Source organism: Myotis davidii, unplaced genomic scaffold (genome assembly GCF_000327345.1).
Source record: "Myotis davidii unplaced genomic scaffold, ASM32734v1 scaffold299, whole genome shotgun sequence".
In the NCBI taxonomy this organism is placed as follows: Eukaryota; Metazoa; Chordata; class Mammalia; order Chiroptera; family Vespertilionidae; genus Myotis; species Myotis davidii.
The window spans coordinates 4,694,688-4,721,863 of record NW_006293088.1 but is presented as its reverse complement, the minus strand read 5'-3'; the positions used below and the strand labels follow the sequence as shown (position 1 = coordinate 4,721,863).

The following is a 27,176-nucleotide window of genomic DNA, read 5'->3' as shown; positions in this document are numbered from 1 at the left end:
CAGGTCACTGTTTGTAAATTCTCAAAGTCTGTCGCATTCTCAGGGATGGGTCCAGTTTTTCAAATTTCAGTGTGTCAGAGAGTGTCGGTGCGTCTGGGCGCACGCGTGGGCCACGCTAAGCCTCCAGGAGCCCTTCCGTTACGCACCATCACCTCACGGAGGCTGCATTCGTTTATGACTGAGCGTAACCTGTGTGATAGTGCGTGTGCAAGTGCTGTGTAGATGGTCCCGGGAGATGTAAGACCTTATTATGACTAAAGATGTAATTGGACCCTGAACTCGTATATGAATACCTAAAGACAGATTGAATGGATTACACATTTTTTTTGAGAATTTCCTAAATTAGGCCAACTAACTTTTTCTTGCCTATTCTTCTCTGACTTAAGAGTGGCTTATTTTTCACAAATGAGAACAAATCGTTTACAAGAACTATCATAGGAAAGCGGTTCTCAGTAGCAAGCTACAGTTCCCTGTGATCCTCCCATGGCACCTCCTGGCCACTCCCAGAAAGGTGCCTCCGGCACGACAAGTCCACTAGCTCCTGTCGGACCATCAGCCCAGGGGACGAGGAAGAGGGAAGAGGCGAAGAGGCGAGAACGTGTGCAGCTTCCATTCAGAAACACCCGGTTCAGGAAGCAGCTCCTCTCACCTTCAGGCTGAACCAGGAGTTGATTCAAAACAGATCCCTGGCTTCCCTAGGCTCCACCAGAGAAGCCGGCCTCTCCCGGAATTGGAAAACCTGCGTGCGTGTTGCTGCTGGTAGGGGTTGCCGGTTTTATTTTCAAGCAGGCTCAGGTCCTTGTCTGGTATTGCCTAACGGTGGCTGAAGGACCAAGCTGGCGGGCGACCACTCGCGGTCACCATGACTCCCCTCAGAGACCCGGTGCTCTCACCGTGCCTTTGGTGAGCTTGGGTTTGGGGTGCTTTCTCTCTGTTCCTCTCACTCCTTCTTGCGCTCTTACGCTTGGACTCACCGAGGCACCAAAATCACACACGATGGGCCCTGGGTTCACGGCCACTGGGGCCCTGGACTCAGCTCTGGATGACTCCGCTCTCTGGCCATCAGGGCAGCTTCTGGGGTGAGCTGCAGGGCACCTCTCACGCCATAAGCCCTGCCATCAGGCTGCTTCTGAGCGCTTTGGGCACTAGTCAGATACGAAAATTGAGGATGAGAGTGAACGGCAGCGCGGAGGTTCTGATGCAGGGGACCCTCTGCCTGATTCCAGGGGACTGACGCTGCTGTGCACGCTCCCTCCCAGACTCTACACGCACACGCGTGATCCCATGCACTGCCCACGAATCCCACCTGTGGCTTTGGAATGACAAATCCATTAACTCTGTCTGACCATCAGCGCAGTGGATAAGGAAATCTCACCAAAGACCCGATGAGAAAGCCTGAGAATTAGTTTAATCTTTTCTTATTAACACTGAAAACACGACCAGCTCCTAGTCAGTGCCTGCACTCCATCCCCGTGGGACCTGGGAGGCTGGAAGATGGCTGTAGAGCCACGGAGCCGTTGGCTGTGTGATGGGCCAGTGCCCCAGACCCACGAGTTCACGTGGCAGCGCCATGTGGGAGGACGTGGTCATTGATTCATAGAAGATTAGTCGGTAATCAGCCTGAAGACTGTGCTTCTGTGAGAACAGTGCAGTCCTACATTCAGGAGCAGCTCGGGGCCAAATGTCGGGGCCCAGGGCCTGCTGGGATGGGGTTTTACACTTGGGCTGTCCTTTTGCCCTTCCACTGAACTCTTTTCATTTCAGTTGTGAGCAAACAGTCAGTGCCTGAACTAACAACCCTGCAGTCGGCCGAAGCACGGCTCGCTTACAGTACCGAACAAAGGGAGGGAGGGCCGCGTGGGCCGGCCCAGGCCAAGGAATGCGGCTTCGGGGTTCTGCTCCATAAATTTAACCAGCACGACGAAAAGGAGATAATATGAGCCTTCGTGATGATCTGAAAGGGGGAGGTTCTGTGTCCCATTGATTGCGGTCTGGCCCGATGCCAGGCCCAAGCCTGACCGACAGTTGAACCATATCGTTAAGGCGTGTAATACAGCTCGAGTCTTGTACTGCCGCCAATGAGTACATATCCACAGGGCAAAAGTTTATAAAGAGTTGAGGCTGTCCTGTTTAACCCTCTCACACTGCATGTAATAGACCCAGCTGCCACTCAGAGCTCGCCCATCGGAGGTCAGAGAGGAAAGCCTGCACGCCCCTTCCCTTCAGACAGCCTTTCAGGACGGGGGAGCGGGAAGCAGCGCTGCCTGGAGGGTCACGGCTCGGTAATGCTTCCCTCCGGAGCAGCGAGGCAGTCTGCCCCCTCCCCCGGCCAGAAACGGGACACCTCGCTGCAGTCAGAGGAGCTCTGTGTTTGCGGTATAATGTTGCCGAAGGAAACGGGGCTGACACAACAGGAAACCTACCCGTCTCCGAGGAGGCTGCGCCGGTGGCAGAGGTGCTGGGATGCCGGCGGTGGAGCGCCGTTGCCGAGCTGCCGAGGCCCGATGATCCCTCTCCTCTCCTTGCCGCCCAGCCTCCTTGCAGGCGGTGAATGGCCTCGCTGTCTGGCTTCCCCAGCCGAGCTGAAACGCTAGAGCAGGGCAGGTGGAGGGCTGACCCCGGAGTGGCCTGTCCGCCAGGGTGCTGCCTGTCGGGGCACCGTCCTCCCGGGGAGGGCGTGGGGAAGCTTAGGTGCTCGCAGCCACCTGCTTCGAGTAAAGGGACAGGCACCAGGCTTTGGTGTAAGGCTCGTCAGAGGACCCTGGGGAAAAAGTGGGTGAGGGTAGCTCTGTCCACCAGCTAGTCTCACCCTCTGCCAGACTGGGGACCTGCCTGTCCTTTGTCCATGCCACCAGCAAGACCTGGGTCGCTGTCACTTCCATCACAGGTGGATCCCCATGCTCTGGATGGCGGTGCTCCAGACCTGGAGTGCTTACACAGCCACACACTGTTTTAAGCATTTTACATGAATGACTACTTAATCCTCACAATGGCCCAGTGAGGTGGGTGCTGCCTTTTCCCCATCTTACAGAGGGGAAAGTTGAGGCACAGAGAAGTTGCGTAACTGGTCTAAGGTCTCAAAGGTGGTGCGAGAAGGAACTAGGACCTGAACCCCAGCAGTCAACTGCAGAGCACGCACTCCTGACTTCTGTCCCGCCTCTGGGTCATCTCTCCGTCTCTCCCATCAGAAAATTTGGGGGAAGATACTGTAAACTTTGACCCTCACAGCGTGCGGGTGCTAATTGCTGGCTCCCACCTACCAGCCTAACCCCGGACCAGTCGCTGAGCTTTTTGTCCAGGGGCTGTGCTGTCTGGTCCTCTCTTCTGCACACCATCCTTTCCCCCCACCCCCCCCCTCCCCCAACGATGAACCACGCCAGCCTTCTGAGGTCAGAGTTTGCCAGCTTCACCAAAAGGCAGTCAGACATCCTGGTTCCCAACTTGTCTTTGCTCTGCCGTCCGGCTGGGTCCACTCCCACCAGCTGGTTACCTGGGAACTCCGCCCGATGCACAGGACAGGGAGTCTCGGAAGGAGACAGTCCCTGTGCCTGCCTGTTTTGGTGGCACGGATAACTCCTGTTTATCTTGTGGGGTGGGGCCTGGAAAAGGCTCCCAGAAGTAGAAGAGACAGAGGGCTGGCCAGCTCTGAGGCTGTCGGCTTCTATTTAGTCATGCCTCCAGGGTCAGGATGCTGGAGAGGCCTGAAATAGGCTCTGGTAGCGAGTCCCTGGATGGAGGACTCCATGCAGTGACTGCTCACCCCAAAGTCTAGCAGACCTGGGGTGTCTTTTCACGGGCCACCTGTTTGGGGTTCTCTTTGTCGGTATTTGAGCTCATTTGGCCTTGGGGAGCTGTGCTGGTCTTTTGGGATGTGCAGAGAGAAAGGCTAAGGGAGTGCATGAACTGTAGAGAGAAGTGCTGCTGCTCTTTTGAATTATTTTTTTAGTTTAATAAGATGCCATGAGGAAACCAGATGATCCACTAACTGCGATTTATAGAAATTCTTATCTGCAAAAATCTTAGGACAGAAAGGACTAGAAAATTCCAGCGCTGTATGTAACAGGCAGAAGGAGGTCTGGTCCCAGCTTCTTGTGTCAGTGATTCTTGGGGGAGGGGCCACGAGGAGCCACATCGTGCCCTGTGTGACTCACCTTCCGCTTCAGCGGTGTCCTAGGACTGTCTGCTTCTCTCCACCCCAAGGAGCTTGGTCTTTGAAAAGCCACATGCCTGCCCTCCCTCACTGCCTCTGCGCCCCGTCCAGAGGGCGGAACAAACCCTCAGTTGGCAGAGGCTAGAATAGAGGTCTCGTGTTCACTGTTAACACAGTGGGAAGAGATGCTGTTGCCTCCATCCTGGACAGACTCCCGGGTGCACCTACCTTTCCCAGAGGCACAGTGGGGCCCAGGTGGAAGGGCTGCTCGCAAGCCCGTGTCCCAGTGCCCGGAGGCCAACTGCCAAAAGCACGTGGTGGGCGCAAGCAGCGGCCTGGCACCAGATGTGGGGGGCCTGGATGTGCCACCCCCTCTGTCTGCAGTATCTTCCCTCACTGCCTCCTTGGCTCTCAATGAGTTCTAGCACATTTTGAATCACAGTTTTTCCCTAGTCCTATAGAGGCAAGCCCAAGTCCAGCGATTTAAATGGTTTCAGTCTAATGGATCTTGCTTCCGAGGAGGACACGTGCTCTGAAGGCTTGGTGTCAGCTCTGGCCCGCGGAGTGCGTCTGATTTTTCTGAAGACATCGAAATGCACCTGAGATGAACCCAAGTCCTTCTCTTTCATTTCTGACTTCTCACCACCTGGACCATTAATTCTGCTGTCAAAGGGGGTGGGGAGAGGAGAACATTTCAAAGCAAAGCTGATTTGGTCTCTGAACCAGCTTGTCTTCTCGGTTGTACTTCACCCTGAGGAGAATCAGGAAGGACAGTCTATAAGCCCCTGAAATGCAATTTCCAAAGAAACACGAACTTCACTCGAGTGGCTCTGCAGCTGGAAAGCCTCAAAACCAGTTCCAGATGTTCTCTCCCTGCGTTAGCAGGAAGGGGGTTCGGGCACGCTGGGGGCAGAGTGCCCTTGCTTTTACCTACTCTTAGAGTCCCCTTTGCAGTGGAAAGTGCTTTGGGCACCTGGTTCCTTTTTGGCTGTGCATAGCCCCTCCCACTGGTCAGTCAGGACATGCTGCTCTGAGCTGGTCAGTTTCTGCAAGAGAAGCCCTCTCTCCCGCTGTTCAGGGTCAAAAAGCAACAGTGCTGGGAAAGTAAGTCAGCCGGGCTGGGGAGGAGCCTCCTGCAGAACACCCTCAGATGAACACAGCAGCCCCCACGGCCACCTCCATCCAACGTAGTGTGGGGCCAGCCTCCTGGTCTTGGGAGAAGCAGCAGCCAGAGGAATGGCCCATCCGGGGGCTGCCTCTGGAGAGAGCTCCACTGGGACTCCACTGCCCAGCGAGAGCCATTCCAGGTGAGGCCCGGCCCTGCAGGCTCCTCCTTTCCCAGCCTGCACCCCGCCGCGCTGTGCAACAGCGTGTGATGGTAGGAGTGTGTCCTCATTCATGCTTTGCTTCTTAAGTGTGCTTGAGACATGTTGGCATTTGTGCCTGACTGCTCCCTGGATCATCTTCTTAAACCGTGTTTCTATTGTCTGAGCTTAAAGATGTGTACACATGGAAACGGTTCTGAAAATGTAAACAACATATGCGCACGTACAGTGTATAGACAGTATTCCAAAGACTTTATACTAATTCTCTCTTTAATTCTTACAGCAAACTGAGTAGATCACTACTATTATTCCCATTTTTAAAAAGAAAATAAGAACGCATCCCTGGTCAATAATCATCAAAAAGCTAACCATGGTAATCGTGCCAGGTTCCATGCATTTGTATATATATACACACACCAAGAAATACCTATATACGATTTCACGTAAATAGGAGCACGAATATTGATGCCTAACCTTTTTTCACTTAACAGTGACTCTACAACATCTTTCCATCCCAAAAGTGAATCATTTTTAACATTTATATTACAATAATATACTTAACTGGTCCCTTAGTGCTTTCCTATATTTTGCTATTGTAAACATCTTTTCCATATATCTTTTCATATGTGTTTAATTCTCAATTTTAAAAATAAAATTGCTGGGTTAGAAGGTGTATACATTTTCTGTTTTGAAACACGTCACAAATCGCCTTCTAGGAAGTCGGAGCAATTTGACCTCCCACCGCAGGCTTGGGAGGCCTGTTTCTGCCAGTCCTGGCTCTTCACTCAGAATCCAGTGGGAATTTTGTGAATTTGATGCAGTACTAAGAGCAGGGCCTTGTCACTCTGTGAAGTCTGCCAATGTGAGAGCATGTCTGTGTTGCTGCCTGGATTTCTTTGATAAATAGGAGGGTTGAGTCATCTTTTCCTATTTCAGTTGGCATTTGGATTTCTTCTTTTGTGAATTATCTGCATATTCTTCACCCCAATCCTTTTAACCCCCTTGAGGTCAGAATTTATCTTCCTTTTTAGTGTGTTTTTTGTTTATTATCATCTTGCCTTGGTCCTCTACTTCCAATAGTTGTCATTTCCTCACTATCTCATCCATATTAGTACCTATCTTAGTACATATCTCCAGGTATTCATGAAAGTGAGATTAATCACCTGGAGTATTTCACTCCTGTGAGTTAAAGCTGCATCATGACTAATAAAGGAAAGCTGGCGCTGTTCATAGTTCTTCAGTTGGTTGCTTTAGCATCAAGAGTGGGGCTTCAGTACATGTTTTTAGGTTGTATGCGGTGTGGTCTGTTAACTGGCTTTTATCTTGCTACTTGTTTCCTTCTCATTCTTAGTATTTAACATTAATTCCTGTTAAAACTTGGCAGGTTGGGCCCTGGCCGGTGTTGCTCAGTGGTCAGAGCATCGGTCCTCACACCAAAGGTTCAAGGGTTTGATTCCCAGTCAAGGGCATGTACCTGGGTTGCAGGTTTATTCCCCAGCCCCGGTCAAGGTGCATGCGGGAGGCAACTAATCGATGTGTCTCTCTCACATCCGTGTTCCTCCCTCTCTCTCTTTCTCTCCCCCTCTCTCCCTGCCCTTCCACTCTATCTGAAAGCAATGGGAAAATATCACTGGGTGAGGATTAAAACAACAAAAACTTGCCAGGTTGGTACTGATGCTGTATAATATTTTAGTAATAGAAATCTTGCTCTATCATTAGGCGGGGCTCTACGTGAAGCCCGGCCTTCCCAGGAAGCCCATCCTACCCTCTGTACTAGCAGTGTGGGTGCCAGACCTCCTTTGCTCTTTCATCCCTGGGACAGGGCCTGGGTTTCTTCCACAGTCATTGCCAGGAGGTAAGTTTCAACTTTTCAGTTGGATTGTAAGCTTTCCAGGGTCACACTAGTGAAGCGGTTCTCAACCTGTGGGTCGCGACCCCTTTGGGGGTCGAATGACCCTTTCACAGGGGTCGCCTAAGACCATCGGAAAACACATATATAATTACATATTGTTTTTGTGATTAATCACTATGCTTTAATTATGTTCAGTTTGTAACAATGGAAATACATCCTGCATATCAGATATTTACATGACGATTCGTAACAGTAGCAACATTACAGTTATGAAGTAGCCATGAAAATAATTTTATGGTTGGGGGTCACCACAACGTGAGGAACTGTATTAAAGGGTCGCAGCATTGGGAAGGTGGAGAACCGCTGCACTAATGCCTTCTTTGGGAGCCTCCAGCATCTCCAGAACGCTTACTGCAGTGATGGACTCATTAGGTTTCCATCCACTGTCATGCCGCTAATAAGTGTGCTGAGTCCAGGAGAATCAGAAAAACCCAAGACCAGGGTTGTCTCTGCCACTTACCAGCGGAATGGCCTTGGACGAACTTCACCATCTCTCCCAGGCACAGCTTCCCCCTCCATGAAATGCAGTGCTCATAACACACTTCCTTATTGAGTGCTGTGCCGGTCAGTGCCCGGGGCACGGTCAGCCCAGTAATCCCAGCTGTAGAGACACTCGGTGGCCCCCAGTCTCAGCTCTGATATCTCTCGCTAACGTTGATGGGAACATACAGATCTAGGGGAGCTGGCTGAGGTGGCAGTGCACTGAGTTTTCCCAAGAGTGTCCCTGAGGCTCCACGCCCTCTGCTTACAGACCCTGTGGAGTCTGAATCTGTTTGGTTTTTTTTCCCCAACACGGAGCCTTCTAATCATTGAGGGGCTTAGTATGACACCACAAGTTTAAAGCATGCCAAGTTCCCTCGTCAGCTCTGCCAATGTTTCTTAAATGGGAGTATGAGTGCCTGCATGCGTGCGCGCACACGTGCATGTGTGTGTGAGTGTGTGTGTGCATATGCGTGTAAAATGTTTGGAAGAAGTAAAGATGGGATCAAATTTTGCCTGGCATCACAACTAACATCTCTAGTAGCCCCTAAGCATTCTGCCAAGTGGACTCTAATTGGTTTCCTTTTGTTCTATTTTTATTTTGTAGGCATTTTAATGTATAGGGAGCCAACCCCTTCAAATGAGACATTTTGTCATTACAACATGTTATTTAGCTTAACCGCCACGGGCCCAGCTCGGCCACATTGAGGACTGGGAAGGAGGGTTCTGAGCTGTAGCTGTCCCCGGCCTGACCGCAGCGGTGACCCACAGTCTGCCGTGCACATGTCCCAGGACTGAGCGGGCCGCTCAGTCGCTGCGCTGTGGGCTCGGCATCTCCCCCGCATGGCGCAGCGCCGGCCCCTCCGTGGCTGCCTCGGTGGCCCCGCTGTGGCACATAGCAGGAGAGCCCTTCTGGCCCACGTCACCCTTGTGTGCTGATTAGACGGGAATCAGCAAGTCTGTTGAGCGCACATGTAATGTGACACAGATGTGGGACATACTGCAGATCTTTCTGCTTTGCGAATTTTCAGCTTTTTGCATTTCATCAGCGTTGCTTATTATTTACAGAATGTAACTTGAGACAGCAGAACAGATTGTAGTTTTTATAAAAGGTTTAGGGGGTGATGGGGCCTCAGGGGATCTGGGAGAAAAAATCCAGTAGTGCGGAATGTTTGCTGTCCAGACCAAACAAACCAGTTTGCCAAGGGTTGATGGACTGTGGCAATCAGTCCCATTCATGTTCGCACTGGGGCACTTAATTAGAAGGCAGCTCAGCCTTCCTGTCACCAGGTGAACAATCATCTTTTGTCACCAGGTTGAACGTCATGGCACCGGGCAGGGATGTACCCCACTCAGAGGCACCGCAGGGTGTCACCGCTGCCAGCTGTGCTCGCTTCCTTCCTGTCCAGAGGGGAAGGCCACCCCTGAGCCAGTCCCATTCAGACACACGGGCGTGCTCCTGGTCTCATTCTCGCGCTGGCTTGATACCCGGGCTCTGTGGCAAGAGCCAGAACAAAGAGAAAAATCCAAGGTACTCCTGAGGGCATTAGGATGATGGGCCAGAGCCAGGATGACCAAGATCAAGAAGGTGCCATCTCTTGGTGGCAGAGGGGCAGGTTTGACTAGTGGGGGCTTTGGCATCTTGAGAAAGCTGGGACAGGGTGAAATTTGAAGACAAAGAATAAGAAGTCACCTGCTGGCCAAAGGAAGATAAGGAGTCGGTGATTGGTGGATTTCTTTATGTTTCTAGATCAAAAAGAACCCAAAAGTTGGGATTAAAAGAATGAGAGCCGTACAGTAAAACCCTTGGAAGAAGTTGGTGGCATTTGAGCCAGTGCAGAGAATCCCTCATCGGGAGGTTCTGAGCTGCTTAAATGTCAAGATGGGGTTGGACCCTCCACAGGGAGCCGGGCCCCTGGGCCCCACTGCCCTTTCCTTTCCTGGAGACGTGCAGCCGGGGCGCTGGCCAGTTGTCCCGGGGGAACACGACCTAGTTGTGGCCTCGGTCAGTAACTTTCTAGTGTCGCTCCTCCATGGAATGACCAGCCTGCTTATGCTCCAGGAGTTCCTGGGTCAGTCCCAGCCCCCAACCTGCCTCAGAGAAGGAGGAGGAGGAGAAGGAGGAGAAGGAGGAGGAGGAGGAGGAGGAGGAGCCCACGACAGGCTGCCTTCTCCACTCGCTTGGCTTCAGAGGCGGCCCCTGGGGTTCTTCTGCCCCCAGTTGTAATCCAGGCTTGTGGCCGCTGGTCCGTTCCTTTCTCGTGTGTGCTGCACACCCGCTGTGTGCCCGGCACTGTTCTAGGTGCTGGGACACAAGAATGCAGAGAAGAGACTAGAACTCTGGCCTCACGTGGCCTCCATTCCGCTCTCACCAGACTTTCCAGGCCTCGCCCAGTTCGGAATGGGAGCCCCTCCCTGGGGAAAGCTGGGGGCTGGAGAGGGCGGGCCGCTGGCAGGCTCTGTGAGCCTCCTCCCAGGTCTCAGTCCCTCCCTCTACCACCCAGAGTCTGACCTCAGGGCCGACACTGATCCTGTCTGCCCCCGTGAGTGTGGTGGCTGTGCATAAGCTCTCAATCGCAGAGCGGTTGTACGTTTCAGTGGCCTGGTCCCTTCTGAAGTATCTTCTCCTTTTGCACCTCGTCTGTTTGATAGTAAAAACCTGAGTAAAAAGTCCGGCCTGAATGAATGGGTAGGTGGTCTCGAAAAAGCAACAAATCACAGAGCAGGCCCCTTGGGGGCTGCAGCACCCCCAGACCTGCTCAGCCTCGGTCCTGAGGGGGGCCTTTCATGCACTGAGTGTGGAGGCCCCCGAGGCAGGGTGCTGAGGACAGACAGCCCAGCCCCTCAGTCAACAGCTCCACTTTCAGGGACGGATGGCTTCAGGTTGCCTTTCCAACTCTACTCAGAGCAGGTGCTCTCCCTGGAAAACCTCTGCGCTGGTGAATTTATGAATGGCAGCATGCTAGAGCTCTGGGAATTCCAACCCTAGGAATTGAGCATTTGGTATCATTTCTTGAGCTGCTAGGCTGCTTAGCTCTAGCTCTTCAAAAAAGTTGAAGCAAGTAAGCTCTGGGTGGGGTTGGCCAAGCGAGTGTGCGCCTATGAGCGAGCTCTGGCTCCTTAGAAGAGCCCAAGTGTCCAGAAGTCAGGGTTCACAGTGAGCCCACAGACTCAAACTTCACACCTAAGTTTTAAGTGTTGCACTTAGGTGTTTTAAATTGACTTGACATACAATGATTGTGAAAAGGGTAGGAGAAAGGGAGACAGTGTTTATGATACCTACTGTGTGCCCTGTGCTGGGCATTTTTCATATATCTTCTCAATATGATCAATAAGTATTATATTCTCATTTATTGATAAGGAAACAGGCTGAGAGCAACTTCGTCAGGATCACTTGGCTAACAAGGGCCTAGACTGGGGTTTCCCTCTGTGTTGGTTTCTTTCCGAAGCCTTATGTTCCTCTCCGTGCCACACGCTCCTAAACTCTGTCTGTCTCCTTAAAAGATCAGCTGTGGCTCTGGACAGTGTGGCTCGGTTGGTTGGAGCATCATTCCATGACTGAAGGGTTGCAGATTCGATTTCCAGTCAGGGCACATACCTAGGTCTTGGGTTCGATCCCCAGTTGGGGCACATTCAAGAGGCAACTGATAATGTTTCTCTCTCTCCCTCCTCTCCCTTCCTCTCTCTCTAAAATCTTTTTTTCTTTTTTTAAAGAGAGATCAACTTTGGGGGAAGATAGATAACATAATGATTTTTTTTTTAATTATGTAATCATTTTCTAGAAATCGACCTGAAAATACCTGGTTTTTTAGTCAGTTTGTTGTCGTTAGAATTTGTACTTAATGGCCACAGAATCAAGTTTACCAGAAATTGTGTATTTGGGCCCATGTGCAGTATCTTCAGATGGGCATGAAAAGTGACAGTTCAGCGGGGAGCTTGGCCATGGCGGAGGGGTTTCTGTACGCATCTGACAGAGTGGTGGACCTAGAACACAAGTTTGCCTGCATTTGTAAAATACCTCATCTTTGTGATAGTGTAGAAAGTTGCAAGCCACCGTATAAGTTGTCTACTATTTTTCTTTTAAAGCACAGCCTCCCCAGAATGCATGCAGAAGTGAGGGTTTTGGAAATTCAACTCAAGCAGATGTAACCTCACTGTAACGTTGTCCCCTTGTTGGAATTCTTTATGAAGCCAGTCTGCTTTGCCCTTCCCCCAGCCCCATGAATAGGCAGGCTCACCTCAAGGCAGTTAGTTAGCAAGTAGTCGTTTTGTTCTTAGATTTTAAATCCCAGTAGGCGTATCTGTGGCATTAGTCCTACCCGCTATCACAGTTGCAATGTCATGGGGTCCCCAAAATATGTGTTAGGTTATAGGAAGCCTTGACCCCTATAAACAAGTCAGGTGTGAATCCCACTGATGGAGAAAATTCAGCCCAGGAAATGTCTTCCCCCACCGCAGGATGTCAAATTCCTAAAACTTACAGCGACAGTAATAGAATTTCTAACATGATTCAGCGTCTTTCCCACATTCGCAATTGTGACCATACAATGTGGGAGTTTATGTGTTTTTACGCAATGACTTCAGAACTCTAGGGAGAGGTAAGGAGAATGTTAACAAGAAAGCAAAGGGAAACGGGAATATTTCAGTTTGAAGTCGGTTCCCCAATAAGAAAACTATGTTGGATGTTGGACCCAGCCCACCTTGGGCTTCAGCCACCTGGGCTAGGTTAGGGCCCTTCTCTTGTACCCATGGCAGCCTCTACCAAGGAGCGTCATTGTTATCCTCATCATAGGGAACATTCTACTGAGTGTTCGTTACGTACCAAGTCCTGTTTGTTATAAACATGTACATGTGTGGACTTACTCCTCACAACAACCCCATTACTATCTCCTCATCTATTTTATAGATGGGAAACCAAGGCTCCAAGAGGTTACACAACTTGCCGTCGGTCCCAGTTTGTAAATGGGGAAACTGGGATTCAGCCCAGGCAGCCTGGCTCCGGAGCCTGTCCTCCAAGCCCTTGTTGCCTGTTTCTGTTCATCTCCTCCATTAGGTCCCATAAGGCCTGGCATCATGGTTCCTGCCTGTCTCCCTAGAGCCTGGCGCTGGCCTGGTATGATGCTCAGGAAGCGTTCACTGCATGGGGTGGGCGCTGGGGCAGAGGCGGCACAAGCCATTGTCAGGCTCTGAGCAGGGCTGCTTTCTGGCCGCTCGGTTTAGATCCTCAGTAGCTTCATTTAGGAGCCAACCTCGACTCCCATAGGGTTCCTTGCTGCCCAGCCTGGCTTTGTGTCCAAAATCCAAACTGTCGTAGGGACAGTTTGGGAGATTTCTTGGTTCGAGTTTTAACACAGTCAGAGCTCAGTAGTTATTAACCCTATGTGTTCAGTGCCATCCCTGGATAGGGTCTAGAAAGTGGGTTTCTGTTCATCATGGGCTCTGATGTAAACCGAGCCAAACTCTACGCTCCCTCCCCCCCCAGGAGAGCCATCCTGGATGCCCTGCACTGAGCGGAGCGGCGTCGGTGTGGAGAGGGGGTGCTTTCCCCCTATGCCCGCTGAGGGGCTGCACTAGGGCAGAGGGCCTGCAGGCCAGAGGTCAGAGGTAGCTGACGGCCCGCAGGCTTCTCGCCTTCCAGCTGCTGTCCGCTGTCCGGCAGTGGCTACCAGGGGAAGCTTAACCACCGCACTCCGAGCAGAGTACTGTTTAGACCAGTGATGGCGAACCTTTTGAGCTCTGTGTGTCAGCGTTTTGAAAAACCCTAACTTAACCCTGGGGCCGTGTCACATATAGAAGTTTTCTGATATTTGCAACCATAGTAAAACAAAGACTTATATTTTTGATATTTATTTTATATAAATGCCATTTAACAAAGAAAAATCAACCAAAAAAATGAGTTTGCGTGTCACCTCTGACACGCGTGTCATAGATTCGCCATCACTGGTCTAGACCATTGAGTTCCTTTAGAGACTGACAAATGCTTGATGGAGCCATTCAGTCGAGAATCTTGGTGCCTTAGAACTGTTAGCCATTAGCCACATGTGAAGCGATGGCCTGGGTTGACCTGCTGTTCGCTGCCTACTTGTTTGTGCCGTCAAACACAGTATGTGTGTATCAGTAAGAGATTTAATTACAACGAAAGTCTGGGACGCGCACGTGAAGTAGATGCAGGCAGAATCCATCACTCTGTGGGGTCAGTACGCAGGGCCCGACAAAGATGGCATCGTCAGCAGAACAAACAGTCTGTCGCGTGGGGAAGTCCCCTGTTAGACACACACTTTCTCCTCCTCTGCGATTGTTTTTGAAACTCATGGGGTTGATAGACATTGGCCATGACAGATTTCTCAACCGACTGATAGCTTAAGCTGTACAGGGGCATGTGTATGTGTGTACAACATCTGTCTTCAACTAATAGCACTATGACATAGTTACTCATCGTGTAAGCGAAGAACAAATAATGGCTGGCCAACTGTTGACCCCCGGCTGAAAGGCGAGGTCAGCCAAGTGGAACTGGTTAGGTCTTCCTGTGTCACCTTGTTTGGGTTTGTTGTTGCCTAAGGAGAAGGACAGGGCGGTTTTCATTGCTCTGGTCCTCGGCTGGGGCCTCCAGTGCGTGCCAGAGAACAGTGGCCGGGCGCAGGCTTGGGCATGGACCTCTCTCGCCAGTGGATATCTGCAGTGTATCAGCCACTGTATCAGCAGCCCTTCCCCGGGGAGGCCCGTCCGTGCTGCACAGCCGACTCCCTGACGTGTTCATGGAGTTCAAAGCCCGGGTTGGTTTGGTGCTGACATTTTGGATTAGCTGGTTGACTGGAAGGCCTGCTTCTTTCTATACACTGTGAAATTTGTAAACCGCAGCCGCCGGGGGCTTAAAATGGCCGAGCAGCCCCCAGCTGGCAGCAATTAAGTACACCACAGACCTCTGGCTAAACAAAGGTTTGTGGCGTCAGAGTTGCTGCATATGCACTAGGCAGACTGGTGTTGTAAACTACCTTTCATGTCCAGGTTAGTTAGCAAGAGGTGCTGTCAGCTGCTGAGAGGTGAGTGGGTGGAGTGTTGCCACCTCTTGTTTAATGATCTGTTATCTGCAGGATGTAGTGCCAGACCTGCCCTAGAAGCAGCCCGTCTGGACAGTAGAGGTGAGGGTGAGGAGAGGAGCGGGGCAAGCAGAGGAGGCCCGGGGAGGTCCCAGGGGGTCCCCCAGCGGTGGGCCTGAGAGCTTGGCAGGGATCTTTCAGTTCTGGTGCCCATGGGCAGGCGCCGGCCACTCCGCCTTTTTATTGGACACCATTACCTTTTAGGTAGAGCAGAGAGGATGGGAATGAGAGGACAGTCAGGTGCCATTTTATACCCATTCATGCAGCAGAAAGCTGGTGGCGATGTGGTGATGTGGGGCACACTTACTTCCATCTCCCATAGCCCATGGCTGTACAAGACGTGGGCTCCAAAGGCTCAGGTCCGGAGCGCAGCACCTTTCCTTGGCCTCTCGGGCTCCCTGGGTCCATCAGAGGAAGTTAGGGCTCGGAGTAAGTTTCCTCTCTTGGGGGCATGTTTTTCCCACTTTAATGGAAGATCGTTTCTTCCGAGGGAAGTGCATGTGTCAGCGGAGGCATAGCTTCATGACTTTGAAAATCAGTGAACGGACAGACCCGCCTGGCCCTTTCTGTCAGGAGTTGGGATTCTAGCTGGTTTTCATTCTGCCTTGACTTTGCAGACTGTCAGAGCCCAGACTCCAGTCCTCTAGCTCTGCACCAATTTGCGTGTCACCTTTCCTTTCTTAGTTCAATAGTCACAGTGGCCCTATCCCTGCCCCCACCCACAAACACATTCATTTATTTACTCATCTAAGGTGTGTTGCTTCTCCCCCTTGAATCAGGCTCTGTTCTAGTTCCCGGGCTAGAAGGAACGAGACAAAATCCTCTTCTCATGGTGCTTATATTCCAGATGGGGTGCCACGCAGGGAGCAAATATTTGATCTAAGTGAGATGTGAAGCAAATGTGTTTTGAGCACGTGACTGGCTGATTTAACTTGTATTCTGAAGGGGTCATTCCCATCGCTATGAGGAGAGTGGACCCGGGTAGAAATAGAATAAGGTGTAAGGTTATTGTAATAATCCGTTACCAATCCAGAGTCATTTTCAGTTGTGACAGAGATGGAGGGATATTGGATGGGGGATGTAGATGGACATCTAGCCTGCGGAGGTCCCGATGGGTTGGGGAAGATGCTGAAAGGCAGTGAGGAACAGGCCCCATCACATCTCTCTTGGAGGGGCCTCTGAGCTTCTGCCCCAGTAGCCAGACCTCTCCCAGGAGCTTCCTGGGACGGAATGGTAGGACCCCCGAGGGGAACAGACACTTAGCAGTGTTGGGAGTGGCGGTGGGTGTTTCCCTAGGTGGGGACGAGAACGGGGCTCTGCTGCCAGGGAAGCCCACCTCGCTCCCTCCCTTGGTTTCCTTACGTGCCCTGATGGCTGCGTCCTCACCAGCAGTTGCCCACCTCTCCGCCGATTGGTCAGCAGCAGCCGTTCCGCCGCCCTCCACCCTTCAGTCACTAGTTGGGATCTAACCAGCCAGCAGGAGGCCTGAGTCTTGAAGAAGGCATGAGACTATGGCTAGTGGGAGTGTATGATGTAAATAAAATTACCTTTTACCCATTCCTTTAGCACAGACTGTAGGGACTACTTTACAGTCTCTTTACATCACCCTGGAAGAGCACAACTAGTAGTTCTTAGGTACTCTTATTCGTGAGCTTTTAAAAAATCCTCGCTGGATTTCTGGCTTTCCAGCACAGCAAAACAGCATCCCCCAGGTGTGGGCTTCGGACGTCCTGGCCTGGTGAGCGGAGTGGAGTGCAGGCCTGTCCAGGAGGCTTTGCACTTGCCCCAGGTTTGCAGGTAGCCTATTGCGTGGCCAGTGGCAACTTGCTGACTCTCTCTGCTCATATCATGACCCCAGTTGGCCCCCTGGGGCACTCATCGCCCTTGCAAGGACCTGGTTCTGAAGCGCCGACTCGGGGTGCAGGCCTGTGCCCCTTTTCGATGTGTCTAGAGGGGTGTTGTGCTTTGGTGGAATCCAGGAACAAATAATGAAAAGTACAGCGAGTACAAGGCCGCGGATAGACCCGGCGCACTCTTATCAGTCATCTGAAATATGCACAGCCTTTCCAAGACAAGTACGGACTCCTGTTTCTAGGAAAACACCAAAAAGCACTTATCAGTTACCCTGTATGTGGTTTGTGGACAAAGACAACATCACTGCCCCGAAAGCCGTAGCAAAGCAGATTCCTTCGGGCAGCCGACAGCTGAGTGGCTGTGGCCTGGGGCCCGTCCACGGAGCCTTTCTTCCTCCTCACGTGGTTCTTGGGCCCGTCACCCTGCCCCCAGGCAGCTGAGCGCATCGCAGAAGAAATCCAGCAGCTGGGCACGTGCTTTTAAATGCCCACAGTCCCTCACCCTTCTCCCCACCCCTGCAAGTCTGGAGGTGCCCGGATCGAAGTCCAGCCGTGATGACCACAGCAAGCACGGCCACCGCTGGTGGACAGCCACGTTCTGTCAGGCACAGGCGTGTCGGGCGTTATTTGATTTGATTTTACAGAGAAAATGAACCGAGGGTTAAAGAAGTTAACCGACTTGTCCATTTTCACGTAGCTAGGAGAAGGCAAAGGCAAGGTTCTAATTCAAAATTGGTGTCTTCAACCCCAATCTCATTGTGCATCACAGCGAATACTGTGGTTTAACTCCAGTCACTAAACGTAGAGTGTGTGTTGTAGTAAGTAGTGGGTTTGTCTTAGATGAAGCTGGGAAATCATTTTAACACCTAACCTCTGCTTTTTGTCCCTTTCCCCATGCAGGACGCAGGCGCAGAGGGTGCGGAAGCCGCGCTGCTGCACGGGGCCCCGCGGGTTGCTCCCCCGCTACTCGGAGAGCCAGGCCGAAGGGCAGGAGCAGCTCTTCAAGCTGACGGACAACATACAGGACGAGTTGTAAGTGGGGGACCGGCCCGTTGGTTGCCGAGTTGTCTCTTCTGTCTCTGCGTCTGAGAAGTTCCCATCTGACCCGAGTATCATCTTAACCTTGGAACTGTTCAGAGATTCCTGGGCCCAAATGTTTCAGAGGTTCAGATAAGCCGCTAGAAAACAGCCTTTTCCTTAAAGCTGTGCTTCTCAAACTGAGTTTCAGAGCGGGGCCTTCATGTTTTATTTCTAGAAAGTGGCAGTTTCTTTCTAGATCAAAGAGAGACGATAATAAAATACTCTCAATTTTACAGGGTTTTTTCCAAAACCCTGTAAAATTGTCTTAAACTTTAGTGTTCTAGTGTTTGCTGCTGAAAGCTAGTGAAACAATGCAGATAAACCAATAATAACTAGTAGCTGAAAATTTGGGGAATGCAATTTTCTTAGGATTGTTTTGTTTCTCTTTGAATGAGGAGCCTTCTATTCCTGGGCTCTTGTAGTATTTTAAACTAGTGAAATTATCCCGAGCTGATAGGATAGGATTCAGTATATCACTATTTTAGGGTATTCTGTGGGGACTTTTCATATAATATGCTCACTAGCCTAAGTAAGTGTTAGAGCCACCAGCCCAGAGAAAGCAGTTAGTTATGCCTGATGAGTAGCAAATGCTAGTTTAATTTCTTTTATTTATTTTTTATTCTTACCCAGGGATATGTTTATTGATTTGAGAGAGAGAGAGAGAGAGAGAGAGAAACATTGGTCAGTAGCCTCATATAGGTGCCCCAATGGGGAATTGAACCCACAACCTAGGTATGTGCCCTGACCGGGAATAGAACCGCAGTCTTTTTGGTGTACGGATGACACTCCAAACAGCTGAGCCCCCGGCCAGCGCTAGTTTAATTTCTCTCAATGGTTATGTATCACTTTAAGATAAAGCAGGCGAGGGAAGTTTCTGAAGGCTGTGGCTGCTTTTGGGTTGGTGGAGAAGTGTCCGAAGTAGAGGGTAACCTTCAGTGTCATTGGTAGAGACAGTGGTGAACTGACTCCCATCTCGTATTTCTGTAGCAGCATTTGAATGGGGGCATCAGCAGTCAGATCCAGAACCCATTTGTTGCCCGCTGGATAGGATAGCGCCTCCCTGGATGTGTTTGGTGTTACCCGCACCCTCTGCAGTGTTCCTGGAAGGGCTCTTGATGGAGGTGCATTACATTGTCTCAGTCAGCTTCAGCTGCTGTAACAAAACGCCATAGACAGAGTGGCTTAAACAACAAAATTTATTTTCTTATAGTTTGGGACATTGGGAAGTCCAAGGTCAAGGTGATGCCCGATTTCGTTACTGGTGAAGGCTCTCTTCTTGGCTTGCAGGTGGCCACCTTCTGGCTGTGTCCTCACATGGCACAGGATAGAGAGTGAGATCTCTGTCTGGTGTCTCTCATAAGAACACTAATCCTGTAGGATCAGGGCCTCGCCCTTAGGACTTCATTTGACCTTAATTACTTTCATACTCCAGTCACATTGGGGTGAGAGCTCCAACATAGGAAATGAAGGGGGACTTAATTCAGTCCATGGCAGGCGTCATTTGTACATTCTCTTCTTTTAGTCCAGCCTCAGCCCTGGCCATCATTCCAGTATCCAGAATCTAATGGGGTCTCACTCCAGGGATGACTGTATATTCCTGCTTCCTTGTGGTGAGGATTTGGTGACGTGACTGCTCTTTATGGTCTGACCAGGAATCAAACCGTGACTTCCTGGGTCATAGGTCAACATGCAACCACTGAGCCACGCTGGCCAGGCTGTGCCACTTTTCTGGTGGGACTTTTGGACTTTGGATAGAAGGCCCAGAAGTCATCCTTCAGGTTCAGCCTGGCAAGGGCAGAGTCTGCTAGAGTGGTGACCCCAGGAGGGCAGGGAGCTGTGTCTGTTCCATTCTCGGAAGAGTCCTCAGCACCTAGAACAGTGCCTGGCACGTCGTGGGCACTCAGGAAATATTTGTGTAGCTGCAGTTTAACATGATATTAATGTTCACTTTTCCTTCTTTGGAGCGGTATCAAAGGTTGAGATTATAAATTACTGTACATTGTGCATTCAATTCCATCTCTAGTCCTTGTGAAATTCATTTTCGGTAGAATGACATGTGCCAGAAGCTCGGGGAGAAAGTGAGCCGCACCCCCTGAGAACAGCCGTGGCAAACTGAGAACGGGAATCCGAGTGGAGTTGGTAAAATAGATTTCCTGAAACTCTTGAAGTTCATGTGAACTGGGAAAAGAGATTGGCATGAGTGAAGTTTGACTAAAGATGAAAACCATGTGTCTCCACGCATGTGGGGTAAACCTCGCCGGTGAGTGTGGAAGGAGGCAGGTGCCCACGGCCTTCCTCCGTGTGCGAGGAGTCGCCAGGGACTCAGCGGTGTTTCTCTGATGGGTCCTCAGCTGCCAGGCAGGGTCCTCCCGGCGACATGAGCATTAGAATCGTCACTTTGCAAGAAAGGGTTTTCAGGAAAAGCACACGAGTGCCAATTATCCCTCTGACTTTTATCCTAGAATTGTAATTAAGAACATGTTTACAGACCTAATTATTTGCATATTTTCCTTCAGAGTTAACCCCTTAAAAGGATCTTTAATACCTTGCTCTACTGTTCTAACTAAATGTTTCCACATTTTTTTCCAGTTAGACTCACTGTTTCACTTCTGGAAAATATTGTGTAATTACTTCCTGATGCAGCGAAAACCCCACAAAGTCCCAGTGCCATGGTTACTTCAACTTTGTGCTCCCAGATCAAGTTTCATCCCATTTTTTTCATTTTATTTAATTAATTAGTATTAAAAAGATAGTTACTGACATGCGACTGAAGGTCTGGCCAGCGGCGGAGGCTTTAGTTTCGAATGAATCGAATATTTCTCTGGTATGTTGCAGAATTACCAGTGCTTCCCATTTTTCTCAATTTGGGTTTTGAAATAGGATCCCTCTGGCTTAAGCTGATGTCAAAGTAAAATTTGTCCTATCTGATTAAATTGATTTTTCTTTATGACTGGTGTCTATCTGTAGCCAGGAACCTCATTTTCTTTTTAAAAAAAAATAATAAGAGTGGTTATTTTATTTCCAATCCTTCATCGCAGACCAAGTTACGTACAGAAAAAATATAAAAAATAAAACAAACATAGCCTGTAGACCCACCAATGAGCTAAGTCCTTTCTCTTTTTGATGAAATAAACTCATGCATGGTTAGCAAGTTCAGAGAGCACAGGAAGAAATAAAACCCAGAGTAAACTTCTCCCCCCATACCCTCTTTGTAAACGTAATGTTTATGGTATTTGTGTCTCGCCTGTCCTCCTTGAGCCGTTGCAGATAGAGAGAGAGAAAGCAGGAAGATTTGTTTGAGCACAGGTCATAGTGTTGATTCTAATAGCATGTAATTATAAATACAAACCTCATAGTCAGAACAAGGCAGGTCCTTGTGAGGAAGGGATAGAGTTCAGTGGCTTCCTTTTCTAAACCAGGAAATAATCTATCATAAGCATTGACACCTCGGGAACTGACATGCTTTCATATGCCACCGAATTACAACTTTCACGTGGCGGGTTTTCTAGCTGTCCTGACCGAGGGTAAGGACTTGCTAAATCTTTAATCCGTAAACGCAGGAGATCTGAGGGGATGTTTCACCTTTACTAGAGGGTAGACTGCAGCCAGCATGCGAAGTGGCACGTTGACCTTACGATGTCATTTCATTGTCATTTTCTGAGACTACCAAGCATGTGCATTTATTGAATCCTACTGTGCAAGGACGAGTAAGGAATTTGCTGTTCCCTCGACATGTTTACAGTCTAGCAGGGGTAACAGACAATATCACCAACTGTCTGTAACACAGGATTGCTTTTAAAATAGAAGTGTGAGCCATGTGTTATGGGCCACCGGGAAGTGATCAATGCAGCCTGGAAAGCTGGGGAGGCTGTGGGCCGTTCTGGTCCCGCAGGCGGAGAGATGTGCTGCAGAGAGAAGGGAGAAGGTCCCGTTGTGCTGCAGAGAGAAGGGAGAAGGTCCCGTTGCCCGTGTGGCCTGGAGGAGGCGTTCCATGCCACCGAGTGCGAGCCCGGACTGGTGTTGGTGATGCCACCGGTGCTGCTGAGAAAGCCCCCGAGGTGGTCGTGGTCTGGGGTGTTGTCCGGGTGCCCGAGCTCCCAGGGTGGTGTGCGCCGTGCGCTCAGCCTTCCTTTCTCTCTGAGAAACTTTGACACTATCCCAAGTCAGCGTTCCTCTTTCTCTTCGTAAAGGAGAGTTAAAGTAAACCTTTTAACCCAAGTCTAAAAACCCTGCTTTGTGTAGGATTAGTAGCACCTACAGCAACCTGAGACAGGCTCCAGAACCCGGTGGCCTCCTCGTGCTCATGTCGGGGGGTGTCCTGGTCCCGAGCTCTGTCTCTACCATGTGCTTTTATTCCCCATCCATCGGAGTCCCCAGCAGGTCAGAGACTAGCGGGATGCACTCAGGGCCACCTGAGACCCGGGGGCTGTCTTTCTCTGTGTCAGCCTTGAGGTGTCCCAGCGCCACGCCTTCGTGGGCCAGAGCAGCCCTGCGTGAAGAAGTGCGGTTACATGGGGGACAGAGCAGGAAGCCAGTGTCGGACTCAACAGGCACACAGCGGTAGCCACGGCTGCTCCGTTGGCGAGCCCTGAGCCCGTCAAGTGAAGCCTGGGGAGGCAGGCCTCCGCGGGGGGATGGCCAGGAAGGGAGGGTGCTGGCAGCGGAGCCTGCCCAGAGCACTGCTGGGTCCTGCTTCTCTTACACCCCAACTTTCGGCTCCTTTCTGGCAGTGATGAGTTTGGGGGTCGGTCTCCATTACAAGAGAGAACCCCTCATCTTGAGCTCAGTTTCATTTATTCTTCAATGTGGTTTCCAGATTTTATAATTTTAAAAAAAGTGTGTGTGCATGTATGTGTGTGTGCATTGTGTGCATGCGCACACACACGTGTCTATGTGTGCATGTGCCTGCACATGTGTACTAGTATGTGCGCATGCACGTGTGTGTGAGAGGGGGCGCTGCCAAGGAAGTAGCAGGAGGAAAATGGAGATTGGTTTGCCAGATACATCTCTGGGTTCCTGTGCTAACTGGGGAGGGGATCCTGTGCCGACCAGGGTGGGGATCCTGTGCCGTCCGGGGTGGGGATCCTGTGCTCCAGCTGCCTGCTGTGGCTCACTGTCTCCCTTCCTGTGTGCCGTGCCAGCACCGCCAAGGGTACAGTGAGCCTGAGGAGGGGCGGTGAAGGATGAAAGAAAAGATGGACAAAGAGAATATAGCTGGGGCTCAGTGGATCTCCTGTGCCTGGATGAGGCCACAGAGAAGGATCCAGCCAGCAAGCTGAGGCTTTATTTTATAGTCAGAGAAAAACAAGGTACTGGTCAACATAGTTACAATGTTCTTGTGAGTTTCACTTGTTTGGGCAGCACTTGCTGCACCTCCCACAGTCCATTAGCCACCAAGGAAGGAACTAGGGAGGGTATAAGGTTAAGCTTAATTAAGCTAAGAGGGCTCTGCCCTCTAAGCTGGGACTTCTTTGTGGCTCTGCCATAGGTCATTCCGAGGCTTAACTCTGACTGCGTTCCTGGGAATGGGCCCCAGGACTCCCAGAGTCGAGATCTGTACCCTTTACTGCTCCCGTCCCTCCCTGATCTGTATGGCCTTGAATTCTTTTGACTTCACTAAGTTTGTGCCCGAAGCTGACAGGTAGTATCATCTCTGTCTGATGAAGAAACTGGGTCGCAGAGAAGGCAGCTGGCCTGGCGGATCCACAGCCCACAGGGTTTCCCTCCACTGCTGTGAGTGCGCACCATGGGAGGTGCCGCCCTGCCTCCCAGGGTTCTGGCCTGACCCAGGACTTGCGCCATCTGTGGCATCTTGAAAAGGAGTCTATTTTAAAGCCTATAAAAGTTCCAGTGGAAAGTGCACTAATAATGCCAGCCACTGGGCGGGCGTGGAAGGGAGGCCGGCCCTTTCCAGGGCTGTGCATGTCAGCCGCAGGGGCTGCCAGCCGGGGTGAGCGTGGGGGCGGGGGTGGAGGGCAGAGGGGCCCAGAACAGAAATCATCTCAGTTGGATTTTTAGTGCACATTCCTGCCCTCACCCAACTGCACAGGCCAGCTTTGGGGGTCTCCTTCGAGAGCCAGTCCAGCCTCCACAGCCACCTGCCCCTCACCGGCACCGGCAGCCATGGCCGTGCTCCACCTGCACCTGATTCCCCAGCAGGGCCTGGCTGGCCCTGTGGTGCTTCCTCTTAGTCGGGTAGCAGTGTTTACCGCTCTCTGTCTGTCTGCCTCTCTGTCCCTTTCCTTCCCCCTGGACCAGCGATGTAGATCCCATGTAGTTCCAACAAGTGGTCAAGCTCTGTCCTAGGGCTGGCAGGCCCAGGAGGTGAGGATTGTGTGCTGAGCGGCCTGGACCCCAAAGCTGCTGGGTAGTTTTCATTTGAGCATCGAGACGCCACAAGTCTGCATTCTTGGCATTGCCCACCAGTTGGAATAGAACGATAAACTCCAGTTTGGCCATGTGAGGCCGTGATTAAATGGCGACTGGAAGCAGGCGATCCTTGCCAAACAAGTGCTCGGTGGTGGGGACGGAGAGGGGATGTGGACCCACTGCTCCATCAGCATAGTCAGCGCTGAGTCCTGTCCAGGAACCAGAGACAGCACACGTGAGTGTCTGACGGTGCTTTTGAAGGTGAGCAGTTAGGTGTTCAAAAGTGGGGTGGGGTTGGAGTGCCTCATGGGGAAACTCCGAGAGGTTGGGACTTGGGAGACCTCAGGATGGAGGATGGAGGTAGCTGAGGGGAGGATGGAGGTGGCTGAGGACCGTGTGTCCTGAATGCAAGGTGGTAAGTGCCTGGCACGTGCTGGGACTGAGAGGAAAGCCGCCTGTCACCAGCAGGCAGGCCTCCATCCCTGACGTCGAGAACAAAGCCGTCCTGGGACCTGGTCCTCCAGCAGCTCCGAGGGCAGCCTGGGCTCTGAGCAACAGTTTGCAAATTCCTCTCAGGACATCAAGGCCCAGGGGGCCGCAGCCTGACAGCCAGCCTGCGGTCAGCTCTCAGTGTTCCTGCCGCCGCCGCTCTCCATCGCTGGCCGCCCATTGTGGAGGCTGTCACAGATGCGGGAGGCAGCCAGGCCGGAGCTGCCACAGCCCCCGGGGTCACTGTGCTGCATTCGGGGGCTGAGCGAGGCTTACCCTGCAGACCTTCCCCTCATCTGGGTGCTCCGGGGAGGGGAGGGAGGTCTTTTCTGAGCTGCCCTAAAGCCCTGAGAAGCAATGGCTGAAAGTTAGGAAAGTCAGGATTGCAACTGGACTAGCAAAAGCACCTGCTTGTGGCGTTTCTGCAAATGGAGTGGGTCCCACCAGGCCCTGTCCCTGGAGCTGCTGAGCAGAGGCCGCGCGGCCTCCTCTTAGGACCGAGGCAGGAAGGACGTAGATGTCAGAGTGCAAACGCAGGGCCTCGGGCCCCTTGGGCGACCTGTTTGGTTCCACTGCCTCCGTCCATCTCCGTCCCCGGCCTGCCTGCCGGCGTGGCTCCCTGCGCCCTGAGAGCTTCCTCAGCTGCTCCGTCCACACTTCAGCACATTCTCTTTTCTTCCCCTGATTCGTCCAGCAGAGCATTGTTACAGTTTTCTCCAAGCCGTATGCTACCTGACAGGTCTCCCTGGAGACACCCCACACAGCACCCTTTCAGGGTGAAGTGGCTTCTCTTGTTGGCCGTCATCATGCACTAACGTTGGTCGAGCCGCCTGTGGAAGGGGCCGCGATGCCAGCCTTGCTTTTGCTCCTAATTCATAAACGAGGAAATGGGGGGAGGGGGGCAGGGAGGGAGGGAGGGAGCCTGAACTGGGGACAGGCCTTTGGACACCAGGGCGCACCCACACACACACCCCCACTGGCTCAGCGACAGGGAGAGAGCTCCGGGCGCCTTGCTCACGTCCCCTCTGCTTGGCAGCTTCATCGCCGTGGAGAACATCGACAGCTACTGCGTGCTCATCTCCTCCAAGGCGGTCTACTTCCTGAAAAGCGGGGACTACGTAGACCGGGAAGCCATTTTCCTGGAAGTCAAGTACGACGATCTCTACCACTGCCTCGTCTCCAAAGACCACGGGAAGGTGTACGTGCAGGTGACCAAGAAGGCGGTGAACACGAGCAGCGGAGTGTCCATCCCCGGCCCGTCCCAGCAGAAGCCCATGGTGAGTGCACACGGCCACCCCTCCGCCCTCCTGAGCTGCATGGTCAGAGTGTGAGAGACAGCGAGGCCCACGGGCACCTCTGCCTGCTCACTCTCCTCCCGGGAGCTCTCTGCGGGGTCAGGCTGGGCTGTTACCCCAGGGGTGCTGCTTCCCCTTCCCGCCCCGGAGGAGCTGGCTGCGTGCTCACGAGGGGGTGCTGCCTCCCAGCTCTGCTTCCGGGGCCCTGCACGTGCCAGCACCTGTGCCGCAGGGCCCGTGGATGTTAGCAGTGGGGACCCACTGACATGATGCGGGGCTTTTCCCAGCTGTGACTCTGGGTGCACTGGGTCCAGGACGGTGTCAGCACACCGGCTGCTCTCGTTTCTCTTGTGTAACAATCGGAAACTTTTTCTGTGCAAAGATGCACTATCTAGCAGAGGCCTCTACCCAGGGTAAGTGCTCCATAAAGAACATTTACATTTTTAAGTGTAAAAGGCTAGAAGATGTTGCTATGGCAGGACTTTTTAAAAAGGATGTTGCTATTAATAACCAGCCATCGCCGTAAGGAGCTGGGGTTCAAACCCAGGTGCCGTGTGACCCCAGACCACGTGGCCATCTCCTGGGAGGGACCGCTGGCTCCGGGAGCACGTGGGAGGCAGCCCGTCCTGGCCCTCTTCCGACTCGGTCTCCATGAAGCCCAGGGCTAGTCCTGCTCCTTCCTCCCGAATGCCGGCATTCGCAGGCCCGCATGAGGGAAGGGTGCGTCATTAAATGCCCCTGCTTATCTCTCCAAGATGGGGAGCCTGGCCGGCTGCATGGCTGCCCCTTTCAAGGCAAGCGAGCCGCTCCGCGTTCTGGATGAGGAAGGCCGGAGGCCTTTGTGGGCCGGGTGTGGGTTTGAATCCCAAGGTGCAGTCCCTTATTCGTGCTCTTAGCCTGCGGGAGCCGATGGTCCCCAGGTACAGGGTTGGCTGCACAGTCACCCGGGGAACTTGTTAAAAGACACAGATTCCATGCCCCCCCCCACCCCCCACCCCCGAAATCAATATTAACTGGGAGTAGGGCCCCGGAGGCCGTCTCTTAAAAAATGCACATCCTGGTGTCTACAGCTGGGCCCTGTGGCTGTCCACCCCCCCCCCCCCCCCCCCCCCCCCCCGCGCCGGGG

At 52.0% G+C, this 27,176-nt stretch overlaps 1 protein-coding gene across 1 annotated transcript in view; it reads left to right on the top strand.

The window, feature by feature from the left end:
* The window catches only part of VPS13D (vacuolar protein sorting 13 homolog D (S. cerevisiae)), a 236,959-nt gene that overhangs the window by 188,962 nt on the left and 20,821 nt on the right, over nucleotides 1-27,176 (top strand). The window contains 2 exon segments of the mRNA XM_006766790.2: nucleotides 17,718-17,849; nucleotides 25,792-26,032. Coding sequence (XP_006766853.1) covers nucleotides 17,718-17,849; nucleotides 25,792-26,032 — 373 coding nt within the window.